This window comes from Syngnathus typhle, linkage group LG4 (assembly GCF_033458585.1).
Source record: "Syngnathus typhle isolate RoL2023-S1 ecotype Sweden linkage group LG4, RoL_Styp_1.0, whole genome shotgun sequence".
NCBI classification, from domain to species: Eukaryota; Metazoa; Chordata; class Actinopteri; order Syngnathiformes; family Syngnathidae; genus Syngnathus; species Syngnathus typhle.
The window spans coordinates 16,795,011-16,813,069 of NC_083741.1; the positions used below are offsets into that span (position 1 = coordinate 16,795,011).

Here is an 18,059-nt window from a genome sequence, read left to right on the forward strand (position 1 = left end):
TAATGTACTATTTTCGGGTCTTCCTAAGTCCCGCATCAAAAGTCTACAGTTAGTACAAAATGCCGCTGCAAGGCTGCTCTCTCGGACAAGAAAATTTGATCACATTACCCCAATACTAGCCAACTTACATTGGCTTCCGGTCCATTTAAGATGTGACTTCAAGGTTCTTCTATTAACCTATAAATCGCTGCATGGCTTAGCGCCTTCATATCTCGTCGACCTAGTTGTTCCTTATGTTCCGTCTCGTAACCTTCGTTCGCAAAACGCTACCCTTTTAGCGACACCGAGGGCTAAGAAAATGTCTGCAGGCTCTAGAGCATTTTCTATTCGGGCTCCAGAGCTTTGGAATGCCCTACCAATGGATATTAGGACTGCTACCTCAGTAGAAACATTTAAGACACGTTTAAAGACACATTTCTATGACATGGCCTTTAACTAACCTGTAGTGGCCGATTCGGCTGGAGTTTGTTTTCTCTCCCTCTCCACCCCCTCCCTCCCCCCTCCCCGGCCGGGGAGGTGGTTAGGTGGTACCCATGCTGACAGCGGCTATCTGGATTCTCGTGGCCAATTCAGGATAGGGGAACTGCAGCTCAACCTCCTCGAAGAGCACTGCCAGGACAATTGAGGGCTCCTTTCGGCAGCCCTCTGCTGTGACATGGACATCCACTTTTTATTTAATTGATTTTCATGTTGTATCATTTGTGCCCTCTCTGCATCCATTTCAACCTGGTGATCCTGAAAGGGGGATCCTTCCATCTGTGGTCCCTTCTCAAGGTTTCTCATTTTCCCCCTGCTAGGGGTTTTTAAGTTTTTCCTTGCCCTTTTGGGAGCTTAAGATCAGGGGATGCTTTGAGAATAATTGTCAATTTCTGTCTATGTGAAGCCCTTTGAGACTGCTTGTGATTTAGGGCTATACAAATAAACTTGACTTGACTTGACTTGACACAAACTGGACACCTTCCAACGCCCTGATGCCAGATAGTGTTGCAGAACCTTTTCCAGGATAGCCGTTCTGAATTCCCCCAACAAGCATGTTATGCTTTCTGCCAACTCTTAGCATCTACTTTCATGCTGATCAGGGTTGGGAGAGAGAAGCTTCAGCGCCAGAATTGTAGAGACTTGCGAGACCAGCCAACACACTTCATTAATGTTGTCAGCAGTTTGAGCAAAGCTGCAGATTTTTGGCAAACTGAAGAAAGCCACTTTTTCTATCCTAAGATGAACATGTCACCTGTTCTTTTTGGCAAGTACAGTGGAAACTTTGAAATCCTCCGAAATGATCATACAGAATTGGAATTAGATTGTGTGTGCGTGTGTGTTTTGGGTTGTCTTTTTGTATTGGTGTCATTGTGCATGATACAATTAGATTCTGATTAATATATTGCGCTTGTGGAATAAGAATGAAATGGCTCATTAATCAATGTTAGACAAATTGATTTTCCGCTCTAGACTAGAAGCTCAACTTGCACCTTGCTTGCTAATATTGCAGGCTATTGAATTCTGTTAGCTGAAAGATTTTTGACAGCTCTCCATCATGACCGCCACGGAAAACGAGCGGAGGGTAAAACTTAGCATATCAACTTTTTGATGTGAAAGATCCCAAACAAGAACTCAAAATCGGCTCGCAGCTCGGTAAGTACACGTATCGCTCGAAGGTCTCGTTTAGAATCGTAGTGTATGTTGCTTTTGTGTACGTAATGAAATTGTAGATTGTGCTGTTTTAACTAAATCATCCACATTATTTACCAAAACAACTGTCTCGCTGTCTGTCACATTTAACGTTTCGAAATTCCTAACAAACCTGCTACGCCACAGCCGACATTCTAGGTGAATTGGCTTTAGAAGAATGTGAAATGTCAATGTAAAAATATGCTTCCCATTTCGCAAGAGGCGCCTCCAAGTTATGGAAGGCCTCATTACGTAGTGTCAGGTTTCGTAGCGTTCATCCCATCTAACGCCGGCCGACTGGGTTTGTCATTTGCACGGTGACTGCCGCGGCAATGTTTTGGACCATTTACAAGTGGCCATCTCGCCGGGCATCCACGGCCTGGCATGTTGTATGGTGCACTGGAGTTGTCTTCCAAAAATGGCACCCCAGAGCAATGAATTTTAGGAGCGTTCCGTTCCGTGCTTAGCCAGTTGGCTTCACTTGCTGGTGGTGGCTGAGGCTTCACAGCTCGGTGCACTCATGAGGTGGTGTGTCACGCTGGCCAGTCCGAAATGTTTCATCTCTTCTGCTCAGTCCAAAATGTTTCATCTCTCCTGCTCGTCTCTTGATTCTTCCTCCTGCTTGTATACTTCTCCAACTCGAGCGTCACCATTCGATCTGCTATCTTCCGTTTGCGGCGTGACCTCGTTTGCTTAAGGCCAACTGTGACGTCGCTTGTATGTTGCAGCTGCTTTCAGAAAGACGGATTCTCTGTCTTCTGATAATGTTTCTAAAGGGACCGACCGTCATCTTCCGTCCATCCATCTTGTCAGTGGTTGCCACACACGCACTCATCATGTCGTCCGGCCTTCATTGCGGCAAGAGAATCGAAACGACGAAATAAATGTTACTCATCTCATTTCAACGTGTGGCTGGCCTCCACTTACAGCTGGCAGGGTGTGATAATCATTTAATTGAGCTAATGAACTCTTACCCAAGGGCTTATTTAAAGCGTTGAAAACAAAGTTAAAAGCACGCGGTAGTCCGCTTCATTATTTTTTTTGAACGGAATAACTTGCCAAAGGGCATTAACATTGTGGCACGTGACCAAGACGAGCTTAATGTGTAACAAACAATACCGCACAGTGAGCCAACATTGACGCACTGCATACAGCTTGCGTCACACACACATTGAATCTCTCAGCTCAAGTCGGTTTGCTCAGTGACATGTCGTTGATGCCAACAGACTTCATTTTCCAAAATCTCCCCTGGCAATGTGTGCATCCAGGTACAATCATCATATTGCCGGCCTTATGCATCATATTTGAATTTTCAATATCCATACAGCGTATTACTCCAGTCTTGCAGCAGCTCCCGTTGCGATTGGATACATTTAGAATGCTGCTTTCTTTTCCAGGATATCCAAAACCCCAGGACCCCAAACCTTTCTGCCGTTGTACAGGTGCGGATTGCCAGCGCTTCAATCCAGATTTTTTATTTCTACCTCCCGCACTGTGGGGAGTAGAGCGTTCTGTCATTGTGCAACACAAACTCCGTTTTCCTTTTCAGTACCAAACTCAAATCATAACTGTTCAGGATATAACACCCCTGTCACCTTTAATGCCGGATTTGGACCCAGAAGCAGACAGTAGTTTCTGCCCAACACATATGATTGACTCGAAAACTAATTTAATCATTTCGAAAGTTCTCTATTTTACTATTAACAGTAAAGATGTTCAATATCTTTTTTTTTTCAGACCAATACAACAACAACAATACTCAACTCTTGAGAGTACCGATACCAGTACATCGATACCACTTTTACTTTTGACACATAACATTAACCAAACCATTGACAGATTATTTCAATGACTCAATTTGCACAGTTACCACTTCACAGGTTAACAAATAGTGAAAGAGCTTTCACTAGTGTAGCGCTTTTCAGCTCATTAAAAATTGCTTTTGGGCAAAAGCCAGTTTACCCCATTGGTGGTAAAATGATACCAGAATTGTAGCATTTTTACGAGTCACCAGTACGAGTCTCCAACGAAAAAAAATCTTTGTTCCATAACTTCCCTCTGGTAATCATAAACTTCTTTATGACTGTATGTACTCTCTCTCTTTCTCACACACACTCGTATCAAAAGTGGAAAGTCCACTCTAAAGTTAAAGCGCCAGCAAGGAGAAACTTCTAAAGTGTCTTTTCTACAGCATGTGGAAATAGTTTCAGGAAGTAGACCCGCTGACTTGGCTGATGCTCTTAAAAAGAGGGAAGAGCTCGAGTGAAACTTTGGCACGTTTACTGATGTTTGATGGATCGAGTCGTTTGATAAATGGATGTTAAATGTCATTGGAAACTACACAAACCGATTAATCGGCCAACTGCATTCTGCCTGTGTTTGGAATATTGCCGTTTTATTCGACTTGATGGATGGAACTGTGATTTTTTGTGACGTGCTGTTCCATTTATTCAACACCCTGATGTCGGACTCTGCAAACCAAAATATTGTACATAATGACAACACAGAATATGCAGGGATTGTTTCCATTCAACCACACTAGGGTGAATTTTTGAGGGTTGTCAGATGTAACTTGAATAGCTGTCTATCTGTCACAAGTTTAGTCAGAGTGAAGGCTGAACTCTATTAAAATCCTTGAGGCAACCAGAAAAACAGTTATGGTTCTTGCGCTGGCAAGATTGTCATTCACAGCAAAGATTTCTCAGAATTGGAAAGTCACGAAATTGTTTTTTGTGTTGTCGAAAGTATCAAAACATTTTTTTCTTTAAAAAAAAAGATTTGATGTCCTATTCACAGTCTTTAAGTTTTCTCTGGTCTCCACATGTGTTTTCTTGCCAGCTCTTCTAAAGCAGGTCAGAAATTTGGTTAGTCACCGCTTACTCATCCTTTGGGGAAAGGCGGTTTTATTTGCGTAAAGACGAGCAGAATATAACCGGGCTTGTCGCCCAGATAGTTTGGGGTCTTTTTGTTATTGATTTAGTTACTTATTTATTTACAAATGATTACTATTATTATTTCACCAGCTAATACCACTACACTTAAAGTCCCAGGCACTATCATAGATCCCAAATTGGGGGATGTTGTGAAAATTAATAAATGTATCATAGAAGCAAACTTTTCTGAAGATTTCTTTTGATAGGCTCGGTGCTTATATTGTCACAACAATATGTAGAGCTTCAAAGATCTTCATAATGCTCTGGCAAATAGACTGGGAATGAGGTTTCAAAGATCTCGTGTGATCAACAAGATCAAATGTAATCTCAAAAGTAGTTCAAAATGTCGAGTTAATTATGGCATTATCACAGGGAAGTGTCAAAGCGGTATTCCTTGCAGGGCGCTGATACGATAAGGATTAGGACGCGTAATTTAATAATAGTCAAGGATGAGGCAGTACACACATAGGATCATTTGGCTTTCAATTACAGTAAGACTTGAATCAGAACGAGTGGATGACATATTTAATGTCTGTATTGTTTAAAAAAAATGTATAAACAGAAAATGTTCCCAAATCTGCGTCGATCTTTGGAGTCGTGCTTAAAATTTTTGACTTAACAATTGTTGTTTTTAAAACCGACTACAGATGGTATGTTCCCCTTGCCAGCATAAATAGAGCTGCTGGTGTGAGTCACTGAACTGACCAAAAACACTTCTAAGACATTACGGAAAATCCAGTGCTACGGTGACAGTCATATCCATGAGTGAATGGAGGTCATAATGTGGAAAAAGAAAAGAGGAATGTTTCCCTCCATGGAGGGTACCAATTTGTTTCAAAGGGCCTGTGGACTGTTTGAGAAAAATTCCAGGGTGTAATCAGCCCTCATTAGATGCCTTGCATGTGCTCCTCGCCTCTTGAACATGTTGGTGAATTTAAACGCATTACAAGCTGGTGGCGCATGTTGGGAGGCTGGCTTGTGTTCCGAGCTTTCGGACAAGACCACATCAGTCGGTTGTGATGCAAATGTCTGACTGACTCACCGAGTTAGTTTTGTTGTTTGACTTCTTTTACTTTGCATTTATTTTTGGTTGTTCTGCATTTTATTTTATTTTACTTTATATTACTTTCTTTTACTTCATTCATTCATTCTTGGCCGCAGTGATTGTAAATTTGAAGTCCAGGATGGGGCCAGAGAGAGCTTTGTCCGAAATTGAGTTCATTGACCTCCATGGTTGTACGATTCTTTGTGATACTGCTGTTTGTAATACTGCTAGAAATCTCGACTTTGACCTTTGGAGTTCAACTCTTAATTGCTCATAAGTCGGAATGTGAGTGTGAAAAGTTGAGGTACGACCCTAAACGGGTTCAACAGTATCAGATAGGATGGATTAACTTTAAGTGAGCAAACTGTACACGGAACATCTTGAAGGCTAATTTCGGACAAGAAGTTGACTCTAATTGGGAGCGGAAATACATCAATCTAAATCACATCCGCGGTATTGCGCTGATGATTTAACGTTGAAGTGGAACCAGAGGCTCATAGAGTTGACCTGCCAGCAGGCTTACAGTATGTTATGTTGTAGTCATGCCGTGAAATGTTGCTTTGGCTCTGCTGTAAGCAGGCAAAGCACAGATGGAGCCTCCTTTATCTCCAGGTTTGAGCTTTTGCTGACATGTTTTAAACGTATCAGCCCTGTGCACGTGTGTTGATTGAATTAGGCCTAACGTATAAAGAAAGAGGGATGTGAAGGTTAAAAAGATTATCTGCACATATTTTATGTCTGGGCTGATAAACAAGGAAGAAACGCATGCAAAAGAACCACACAGCGTCTGAATTTCTCAATGCACCATTAACGCTGACAAACACACACCTCTCACTGTTGGCTTACCAGAAAACCCGTCTCCTTGTATGGCAAAAGAAAATATTTACGGACTCACAGGATCTCCAAACACGTCGTTTTTGTGATTTTAGTACCCATCAGCGGTGTAACATTTATGACCTCATCCTTGTTCTGGCTGCCTGGTAATGGATTTCCTTTTGACCTTTAGCATGTAAAACAGCTGCATTGTTTTTTTTTCATTTGTGTCAGCAGCACTCACCCTCATTTTGTATAATGATCTCTCCTCATGCAGATTGTCTCACACCCAGTAGATTCTTGGTTTTTGTGGTGGGCGTAATCACAGAGTGGCTGTGTGGTCGAGTAGGGAACAGTCATTTAGTGTTCTCTTCGAGGAGGATGAGGTGGGAGAGGAGCATCAAAGAGAGGAAGAAGGGGGGGGATGTTGGGGTGAAGGAAAGAGAGGAAGCTTGTGGTTGATGAAAGAGTGTGTACAGTCAAGATAGGTATTTTAAGACCCCGCCCCCATCAGCCCGCCAGCATTCAGACCTACGCGTTCCCTCGGCTCGGACTGGTTGGGATGATTCAGCACTCTTGTCCGGCAATGTTAGCCTGCTCCTCCCGGCGCTTGCTTCCTTTTGGTCAACCTTTCGGGAAGCCGAGTAAAAAGTGGTACAATAATATGTTTGTTGGGCCCACGCTCACCTAATTGTGGTATTTCGATTAATATTGTGTTTGGGGGATGTTCAGTACCACTTTTTATCAGGCAGACACCAGGACAAGTACTTTGAGTCGCCACCGATACCAAGAACCAATACCACGAGTACTTTTGATCCATAAAATTTCCCTCATAAAAGCAATGACAGATAATTTTTAAAAAAATCCCGATCTATAAATTTCCTTCCAAATTGTGTGAAATCAAGGGCAGTTTCTAGTTCCTGATAGTAAAACGGCCACAATAGGGCGGCCCATACTAGTATCGATTGGTATCTGCACCGAAACGATACCCGGCCTTCCCTAATTTATATCCATCTCGAGGGGCTGCCATTTTGCCTTGTACTGCCACCGAAACTGTGCCTAACCTCACTTGACTAATTCCCACAACCACCTTGGAGTCCCTCACCACAAGCGACCTAAGCTATAATAACAAATGTTATTCCTTCCATCTGAGCGTTCGTTTAGACTTCCCACGAACTCTTGACTGTTTTGTATTCTCCAGCGTGGCTTTGGCCTTGTTTCAAATCTCACAGTTTTGATGCTCTTTCATGTCCTTCCCACAAGAGTCCGTGTTTATCCGACACACTAAACATGAAAAAAACGAGCAGCGCGTGTCAATGACTTCCTGCAGTTCTCCAACAATAGATGACTCACCATTTGTCCCGCATTTCATTTCTTTTAAGCACTGCGGACCTGCCGAGAGACGGATGAGCTGATCGTTTTGGTCCCAGGCGTAAAGATGTGTCTTGCTGCTTCATGTTCCTACATAACAAAAATATTCTTCTGTAGTGTTAGTTAAAGTCATCACCCCCTTTAAAGTAATACACATTTTTTTGCATCGTCAGACTTCTCTCGTGCTCTTGTGGTGACATTTAATCTTTGCTAAATTACTTGTCAGTTGATTATTCATATGCGCGTGATGGCCGCCCTGCTTCAAATACAAAGCAAAAACTTGATTGTTGTTTGCCATTTTGTTTGGCTGTATTTCTAATTTCAAAGCTTAGAGTTGAAGGTCACTTGCTGCATTTTTTTAGTTTTCTGCACACTCTTGTTTTAGGCTGACAATTATATGTGTGGCTATATAGGAATGTGTGTGTGTGTTTGCGCGTGTGTGTGTGCGCTTGTGGGATGCAGATGGGCTTTCGGGAAAGAGGCCAGCGCACACAATTGTACCATTGAGCTGTTTTACACCCAGCGTCTCTCCTGCTGACACACACACACACATATACACAAATTGGTGTGACTTGTTGCAGTTTGCTTAGTGACGTGTGAGCAAAATGGCTCAGCTGCAAATCGACATTGTGGGTTCCCCCCCTGGGTATCATTCTTTCCCTTCCTTCATCATCTTACTTGAGGCAAAACAAACCATAAGAGTTCCTCAGAAGAATAGCGTGCGTCCATGCACGCATTTTTGTCGTGTGCTTGGGATGATTGTCTTGGCTCTGCAGAAGAAAAGAGCACCCTCCATTTTGAAAGCTATTCAACTCAACATTGCCAGGCTAGCTCATGTCTTCTCAAAGTCTTTTTCACCTTTAACCTCACAAGATTGTTCCAAGACTATAAACACGTTTGAGGTCAAATGTCATCACATCAGTCTCATTCTGCTGTGTGTGTTTATATGTCTGACCACATGTGGTGGGTGACAGCTGTCATGATACACATATGCTGGTAGTTTATCCAACGAAATAAATTTGTGCACATTTTCATGAACATGCTTGACATATCTCCACCTTTAACTACCCATGATTGTGTTTACTTATGACTATTTAAAACACTGTATTTTTTTTTACTTTACAGGAAGTCGATATCAGATAAATAGGGCAACACCGGTTGGAGGTTAAAGTCTATGAAAAAGCCACGACTGAAAAAAAAAAAATCATGAATGCACACGGACTCCATCCAAATGTGTGTGTCTCTGTTTGTGTGTGCGTGGTCGCTCTTGGCTTCTCTCAGAGTTAATCTGTCATCAACTGCGATCAGATTATCGTGCATTATACATTGACCATTAGCGGATGAACATCCACGTGCGCACGCACACACTAGCGCTCATCCGCACAAAGCCTGCCTGTAACCTTAGTGAACACACCAACGTTTCCGGGGTCTCTTGTGCACACACACAAATATGAGCTGGCAGGCTAAAACGCTTTCTCTCACCCACATGGACACACTGGAGCATGCATGCATGTTGAGATGTGTTGGGGGATTTTAAGTTGATCCTATTAGCCAAGCAGCAGGTGTGCGAGCAACCAGCAAACATCCTTCGCTTCGCATTAAATGAACTGGGACTATTAATTACAACTGCTTGAATTGTGTTTTGGCAATACCAACTGAGTTTAGCACAGTGCGAAATTCGAAAGTTGAAATATTCAACGGCTGCAGCCCTACATTCAACCTCCCCATTAGATTGTTAAATATAATTTTTTTTGTTTAATAAAAACTTGTCCGCGGAATTAACCTGCAACAAAGTGCTCCTCTAAATGACTAAATTGCTCCTCGAATGAAGTAAAATGCAAAATGGATCCCCAAAGAAAAGAAGTTAGTACAAGCCTTGAGACGCAAGAAGATGAAAACCAAGCGAACAAAAATGTTAAATTTTTTATCAAAAGCAAAAAAAAATGGAAATGTGTGTCGCAAAGTTGTATTTTACCATATTAATCATATTTAACTCTTTGGCTGCTAAATATTTTTGTGTCTACATGAGTCACCAATGCATTCATTCCTAGCAAATGTAGTCTAAAAGAAACACGTCAGCCTTCTTTAGACTTCGTTTCAGGCCATTGTAGTTACTTCTGGCTGTGAATTAAATATTGAAATGGTTTTGTGTCAGCGTGTGCACTTTGTTAGTTGTAGTGCCGTGATACGCTGCCATATCCCGTTACGTCAGGACATGTTTTCAAACTGCCATGTTTCATTTCATGTCTGCCTTTGTTGCAGTAAAGACCAAATTGCTCATCATCTCTTAAAAGAACAAAACACGGAGTCTTGATATTGGCCAAAAGTAAAGTTGAGATCAATAAGGAAAAAAAAACAAGTGCAAGTTTTTTATTTTTATTTTTTTTAAATCAAAAGTGAACAGAAATACAAAAGATGGAAAAGGTAGGTCCGCATCATTCACCCATCCCATTAATTACAATGAATTATATGAAATGTGTGAAGGAAAGGCAATTCCAGATCGGTCATAAAAAACACGCTATAAAATCCATCAAATGAATTGCAAAAACATTACTCCAGCGATAGCTTTTGGACAGCAAATCATGCCCGCAGGTCCAGTCGAGTTTCTCATCTTCATTTTAAAGTCCTCTGTTATGAAGTGCAAAGATTTGTGGCGCTCATTTGAAAATAGCAATCTTACTCGATGCATTCAACTCATACAATTTGTGGATCTCCTGGGAAAGGTTGTTACACTGAGTCACTATTTAAGACGTCCTTAGGTAGCTGCGAGGAAACAATTGACTTACTCAAATTCCTTTTTTTCGCGGGCCGCATTGTAGTCATAGGTTCTTTCGGAGCGGCATTATGATAAATGTATGAGCACCTCATATTATATACAGTAAAAGCTACCAAACAAACTGACAAATAACTCGTTTTCAAATCAGATGAGTAAAAAACTGGTCAAATATTTAAAAAATAAAAGATATCAAAAGTGAAGACAATTTGCAATTCTAGTCATGACACACAAATTTGATGCACAATTTGTCTTTGCGGGCCACATAAAATGATGCGGCGGGCCGTATCTGGCCCCCCGGGCCTTGAGTTTGACACCTGTGCTCTAACGACTCATTCTTGTCCGGTTTTGGGTTTACAGGATCTGCAGATAACAGCTACCACAGTTTAGTTGCAGCATATATGCATATCTTTTGTCAAATTGTGTATATTTATGATTCTGCTCACACTCTGCTGTATATTTATGATGCACAACACACTGTGAACCAGATGCAGACATGTAAGGACAGCTGTCAGAGTGAAACAGTGGTGAACCTCAACAAGCAACATCTCAACAAATCGTTGTTATTTTTATTTCTCCAAAGCGGGAATTGAATCCTATGGTTCCAAAGACAATATCGGTTCCAGGATTAAAATACAGTGCAGTATACAACTCCACTGTCAGACCATAAAAAATAAATTGTTCTGCTTACTAACGGCACTAATGTAGAATTCATGATTTCAATTCTGCTTTCACCTCTTTGGGTTACCTCCCAGTACTTCGTGTCTTGAAGCTTTCCATAGTCCCAGAAAATGAGTTCTTATTTGAGTCCTTAGTAAAACAATATTTTCAGACCTTTAAAACTAAAGTAAAATGTCAAAACTAAACACTGGAGCATTGAGGCAACACCTCGGCATTAGCTGAAGTAAATGACGGTGTGTAATAGTCCACTTGCCTGCATAATCGCATAATTATTCTAGCTCTAAGTTTTTTTTCCCGCAGCGTCTTATGTTAATTTAATGCATAGCCTGTTTTTTTATTATAATGACTTAAAGTTCTAATGATGTGCTAACATAATTTAAGGGATTTTCCAACTTGGCTAAAATCCGCCGCCCCTTTAAAATGTCCAGTGGTTTAAAAATTCAGTGTGACATCACTTTTGTTCCACTGGCGTTGCCCACTTGGCTCTGTCGCAAGGACCCCATGCGCTAGCTATTAAAATGCTACTGGAAGCCACATTTGTACGATTTGCAACTGATTCTGCCAATAAGTCCAGATGCTGACAAGGTGATGTTTTCACTTGGGGGTGTTCCCATGAACAATTTTTTAAATACAGTAGTTGCAGGCCGTGAATTACAAGACATGTTGTAAGAAAGAGTTGACAGTGTTTTGGTAAACGTCGCTCAGAAAGAACATTGGATGTTGACTCTCGAGTTCCAAAGCCGACTTCAGTAGCTAATGTCTCTCATCTTAAGCGAAATAATTTAGTGGCGTCACAGAGCAGCAATGAAGGATGTCAGCCCATGTCAAATCTGCGGTCTATAACACTGTATTGTCATTTTCATTCATTTTCATGTTGAAAAGATTGAATGAATCTTGACAATGTCATGTCACTTTGTGTGGGTGGCGTTTATTTTCATCTTCGCTCTCTTTCATTGGTTCCGCCCGGATACTGTGAAGTGGAAAAAGAAAGTCGGGTTGCTTCAATGCAGGAAACTGAGGCTGGCCTAAACGTGACACCTTCAAGATTGTTTTCCGATGACTTGTTCGCTATATGTCCAACTAAGTTCTCTGGCTCCATACAATGCTTGTATCTTAAATTTGTACTCATAAGTCAAAGCAAGAAATCAGCTGAATCATGTCTGGAAAAACTCACAAGTTGGGACACTTGAGGCACTATATCACAGGTGTCAAACTCGAGACCCCGGGGGCCAGATACGGCCCGCCGCATCATTTTATGTGGCCCGTGAAGACAAATTGTGCATCAAATTTGTGTGTCATTACTAGAATTACAAATTGTCTTCACTTTTAAAAATATCTTCTTTTTTTTACCAGTTTTTACTCGTCTGATTTGAAAACGAGTTATTTGTCGGTTTGTTTTGTAGCTTATACCGTATATATATATATCGATGATTTGAGATAGTTGTATCTTCAATGAAACTGTTTCCACAAAGATGGAAAGAAGCAGACAATTGTCTCAAATGTGACCGAAATGAAATAAGGGGATCTCTCCTTCTCCGTGAATTGTCTGAAAATGACGGCTGAATAAAAGCAATTAATAGGCTTCGACGTTTCTGATGGATTAGCCCTGTTGTAAAAAGCTCTCGCTCTTCATCTCGGCGACAATCGAGAGATTCAATATGAGGAGAAATAAAGGCTGAAGATTTTTCATAAAGGGAATGAAATCCTTTCCGATACAAATACTCACTGACGTTATCTCTGGCAGGGAAAATGTTCTTCTTGGTCTTAAGAAGATGTGTTTTATTGGGTCTTTATGTTTGAGCTTGGACAAGCTGTCGCAAAGCAAAGCAATGCGCGATGATTACAGTGAACGTGTTTGTTTTTCCACAGAATCGGTTCTCAAAAGACATTCGCTGAACAAATTGTTGCATGCAGGCCATTCCCTGAAGTCTAGACTTCTAATAGCCTTGTCTCACATTGAATTGATCCAGTGGCTTTTAAACTTAGATGAAGTGCTTGGATAGATCAGAAGGACAATAGAAAAGTATTTGTATTTGATCGCTTATGTTTGGTTTTTATTTTGGTTTCAGGATGACTGGGACTCAAGTAACTCTGATGACAAGACTCACAGTCTGGAAGATCTGCCACCTGGTAAGGATCTCACTTAGAATGCAGCACAATTATGCTAATATATATTGTTTCTGGAAATGTACAAAAAGAGTGTTACACTCACGAGTATACAGACCACAGTGTGTTCTACCAGGATTCTCGAAACATGTTGTACAGTTTGTACAAGCGTCAGAAAGTGTCCTGCTGCTGTCTCTAAATAAATCCAAATAAAGAGCGACATCCTTTGACATGCAGCAAGTTTATCCAGCTAACCCTGTGGTAACCTCAGGGGGGAGGAGGACCCTAAGTTTATCCATGTGGTCAAAAGTTTCATGGTGATGGATGACAGACCTATTTCCAAGATAATTTGCAGAATTTATGCCATAACAAAGGATTCCATACAATATGAGTGATTAAAACAATTAAGAGGTTGTGGTCCATGGATTTAGCAACTTGGCTGGCATGTAGTTTTAATTTATTTAGTAGTAAAAGCAGGCTGGGGGAGGGGGGGGGGGTTAGTTGTAGTTTTACAACAGAACCCGGAAGACAGATGTAATCCAGCTGTCTAAACGTGTTCTCACAAACCAGATCATTTCCTCCTGCTACAATATGCTCAAACATGCCGAGTTCTTGATCAGTGTTACAGGTTTCCCAGCCCCTTTGACCGAAAAGCCAATTCAATGCACTCGGCAGTCTGACGATGCAGTGTGACTGCAAACCCAACTATGCATCTCCACCCACCGTTTCCAGAAAAAACACAAAAGCAGAGAAGATTTAAAAAGTCATAGCTGAGCGACTTGTCATGTAGTTCTTGCTCGGAACCGTCGCCCCTCCCTCCCATGTGACCCACAAAAAGTTGAGTGCATGCATCTGATTGATTCGTGACTGGAAATGGATTTTAATTTAAGTGGGGGGCTTTTTTAACTTCAGAGTGGCTTTAGTCATCACCATGGCAGTCTAGCATAATAAACACTCACACTTATTTTCCCCAAAATATTTTTTAGGACAATTGAAGAGCGGACAGAGTAAGAATGTGTTAGTCATTTAAAAAAAAAAAAAAAATTAAAAGCATGGAGAGCAATAAGCATACATAGGTGGTCTTGGTAACTGCATTACCCTTTTTAAAAATCAAAAGGGTGGCACTTAATACATTTCGTGTTGAAATAAGTGAATATAAATTAAACATTAGGAAAACAAACAGCTTTTAAGCAAATCTTTGAAAATGGAAGCCCCTGCTGCTTTTTAAGCAGTCCCAGTCGGCCTTATATTGATTCCTCATGGATTTCTCAATTCACTAGGAATTGCCTAAAGCAGAAGACCAGGAATGATTGTCATCACTGCTCGTTGAATATGTTCAGTATTTCTCCACCATGAATCAATCACCTCTATAAACAAACAATCCCCCCCAAAGAGTTCTTCATGTCGCTGTTTTCGAGTCAACACATATTTAAACAATTATTTGGAATTTGCGATTATTGAGCTGGTATTGTCGCAATTCTTGTTTTTTTTTTATAGTTGAGGTTATTGGTATTCTTATCAGGGAGTGAATCTAAAGCCAGAGTGGTGTGCTGAGATAGCATGAATTGAGTGGGTTGGTGAAGTTCCACTGGATGCCTTTTGGAACAGCAACACGGGGGAGTCCTGTCTGCTCTGCACCATCAGTATGACAACACCAGAGCATCGTGGGATTTCCAGAAAAGACTGCAGCCAACGCAAACAGTCACTCAGAAGAGGCTAAGAGTGGAAAGAGCTCAGTGAGCAAGAGGCCAAGGGAAAGATGTGCACACTGCTCAATCTGTCCATTATTCACCGGTGGAAAAAAACCCAAACATGCAAACCACAAGCCACTTCCATAGGGGGGGGGGGGGGGGGGTGCTCTCGAAAAGATGGCCGCAGGGAGTTTCTTTTAATTGATATCACATGAATGAGATATCCTGTGGCCGAGGTTGTGGACATCGAATGGAGTGTGTCAGCCTTGAAAGAGAGGCTCTGTCGACTCACGAGATCTTGTACAATTCAGTTCAGTCTGCCTTTATTTAGTTTGAAACGGTAAAACGTGATCTGGCTTGTGTTTGCACGTGGCCGTCCGTCTAAGCAGGATGTTGACGAACAATAAACAAAGAGAAGGAACATAACAGTCACTGTTAGGGATCTTCAATACCACTTTTCACAACATGTCACCGGTGCAAGCCTTCCACTTTTTTTTTTTTTTTTTTAATTAATAAAAAAAGAAATGTGAACATTTTGAGGCGGCATAATGCTTCGTAGCTGAATTTAAATGATATCATCATTATTTTAGTCCACTAGTGAATATACATTTTTAGCACATAGAACACAATTAAGACAACCCCAGGCAGACTTAATTAAAGATGAAAGAAATTCAAATTATTTTGGAAACAAAATGAGACGAAACATTAACTAACGGCTGCCTTGGAGCCCCGGTATCAGCAAGGACATCCTGACGTCTCCAACACGTCGCTTTCCACTCGGAGGCCGATCGCTGTGAGCCGCATTTAGTTAACATGCGAGACACACACACACACACACACACACACACACACACACACACACACTGTCAAGTTAGACACATGCACAAGTTTCGGTTGTCGCCCACTATCCTCGTCAGCATTCCCTTCTTGCTTTGTCTGCCGCCTATCAAGGCACACACTCACCTCGGCTGAACAGATAGCATAATCTCACACTGCCATACGCTTAACACAAGTCATTACCATTGCAGTGTCGTTCTGCTAATTAGCTGTGGTCTCATTAGAGTGTGTCTCAGTGGTTGTGATTAACTGAAAAATAAAACCCTTTTTCTCTGTAACCCAGGCAACGTCCTTTCGATTGTTTGCAGGTTTCTCGACTCGCACTTTAGTTGCCAGCGTTTAAGCTCCCCCACCCCTTCTGTTTATAAAGACAAAATATTTCAGGGAAGCTCAGCAGCTTTTTTTTTTCCTAGACAGCCGTGAAGTGTTCTTGCATCAACCCTGCCGCTTGCATTTTAAATTCCAACTGATGAATAATCCCCACTCGAGCCGAGACACATTGGCGTAGGTTCGCAATCTTCGGAGGCTTTAATGATTTAGAAATGTTAAATTCATCAGACGTACGTTTTGCTCTGAAGTATTTTAACTCTGACTTTAAAAGTCCGACACTGCTTTTTTCTTTACAACTAACCTTAAAATGCGTAGAACTCCTGTTTCGATTGTATGTCAATAATTTGGTGTTGCAAGTTGTTCTTCAGACCACCCACTAGTTGAGACTGATCAACAATCCCTGAGCTGGTTGCTGCTGAGTTGTGTACCTCATTTACATCCAGGCAATTACTCAACAATAATTCCACACAATTGCCTGCCAGAATTTTCAATAATCACTATGCCAGTTATTATGCCTCCTGCCTACATCTGAACAAATGAGCTGTAAACCGACCTTGTCAACGCACCCTATCGAGTAGCAATAAAGTCGTTGTTTATTCTGCTTATTATTTACATCTGTCTGTGTCTAGGTAAGGTCCGCTGGCAGGATTTCGACCAGGATCTATATGTTGGAGCCACCGTGGTCCGACCAGGCCAGGACCCGTACGCCAGAAACAAGTTCAACCAGGTGGAGAGCGACAAGCTCCGTATGGACAGAGCTGTGCCAGATACCAGACATGACCAGTATGTATTGTCACTTGGCAAACGTGCACACAAACCTACAACGTTTTTATGTGTAACTACAGTATCCAAGTCTTGTGTATGCCTGTTTGATAAGATCTGATGGAAACGCCTTCTATTGTTAAATGACACCAGGAAGTAGTTGCAAAGTCCAAACACGCTGTACAATGTCCACTTGTAAAAACCAAGGGGATAAAAAATCCCCCAAAACTTGCGGAGCAGACAAACTTGATTGGTTTAATCAGCGGCGTGTGCCAAATGAGTTTGAATAAGACTAATCTATTCCGAACACAACCAAATCCCACTTATGTGGGGGTGTGCACACTTTTGCAGCCACATTTCAGTTGTTCATTTATACTTCCCTTCTCAAAAAATGCAACTTTTTCCTCAGTCGAGTTGTATAAATGAAATGACGGGGCACTTTAGAACTCTTTAATTGGAAACCACACATGCCACCGTGTGTACTACATTGTGCGTCAATCAGTTAGTGACCGCTCATTACCTGTCGTTATTCTGCCTTGGCGGAGGTTTTCTCCTTTCCTGGCTTTGCTTCAATTTGCTCTACAGACAGATGTTAGTTGTGCTCTTTAAATACATCTTTTTTTTTTCTTCTTTGCCAGTCCTGCTGTTGTCACACTGGAGGCAAAACCCCTCCTTAAAGTTGTTCCATTCGAGCAAGAGGATTAGCATCGGTTTTATTGCTTCACCATCCCGTTGTACTTCATTTGATAATATTTTCCCGGTGACGCTGATCTTGCGTCTATAGCTCATTAAACAAACACTATGTGCTCTCTATGTTTGCTCTACGATGTCTATTCATCAGAAGGGTTTCATTTAAGCACTTTGAGTCCCTGCCATACGCAGAAACATTAGGAGTGCTTTGTCCGTGGTCAAGCTTCAGTGACGCGCTGACCGAACGTGAAGCCATTAGCCTAGTAAAAGAGCGCGGATGGATCTCATATTGATTTTGCCGTGCTTTGTCAGTTTGCCAAGCGTGCAGCCGCTTTCGACGGTGAAAAAACAGATGACAG

At 41.5% G+C, this 18,059-nt stretch overlaps 1 protein-coding gene across 3 annotated transcripts in view; it reads left to right on the forward strand.

The window, feature by feature from the left end:
• Window positions 1-18,059, forward strand: part of galnt2 (UDP-N-acetyl-alpha-D-galactosamine:polypeptide N-acetylgalactosaminyltransferase 2) — a 36,705-nt gene that overhangs the window by 5,519 nt on the left and 13,127 nt on the right. For all 3 annotated transcript variants that reach the window (XM_061276236.1, XM_061276237.1, XM_061276238.1), the window contains exons 2-3: window positions 13,354-13,414; window positions 16,878-17,031. In XM_061276236.1, coding sequence (XP_061132220.1) covers window positions 13,354-13,414; window positions 16,878-17,031 — 215 coding nt within the window. The remainder of the gene's footprint in view (window positions 1-13,353; window positions 13,415-16,877; window positions 17,032-18,059) is intronic.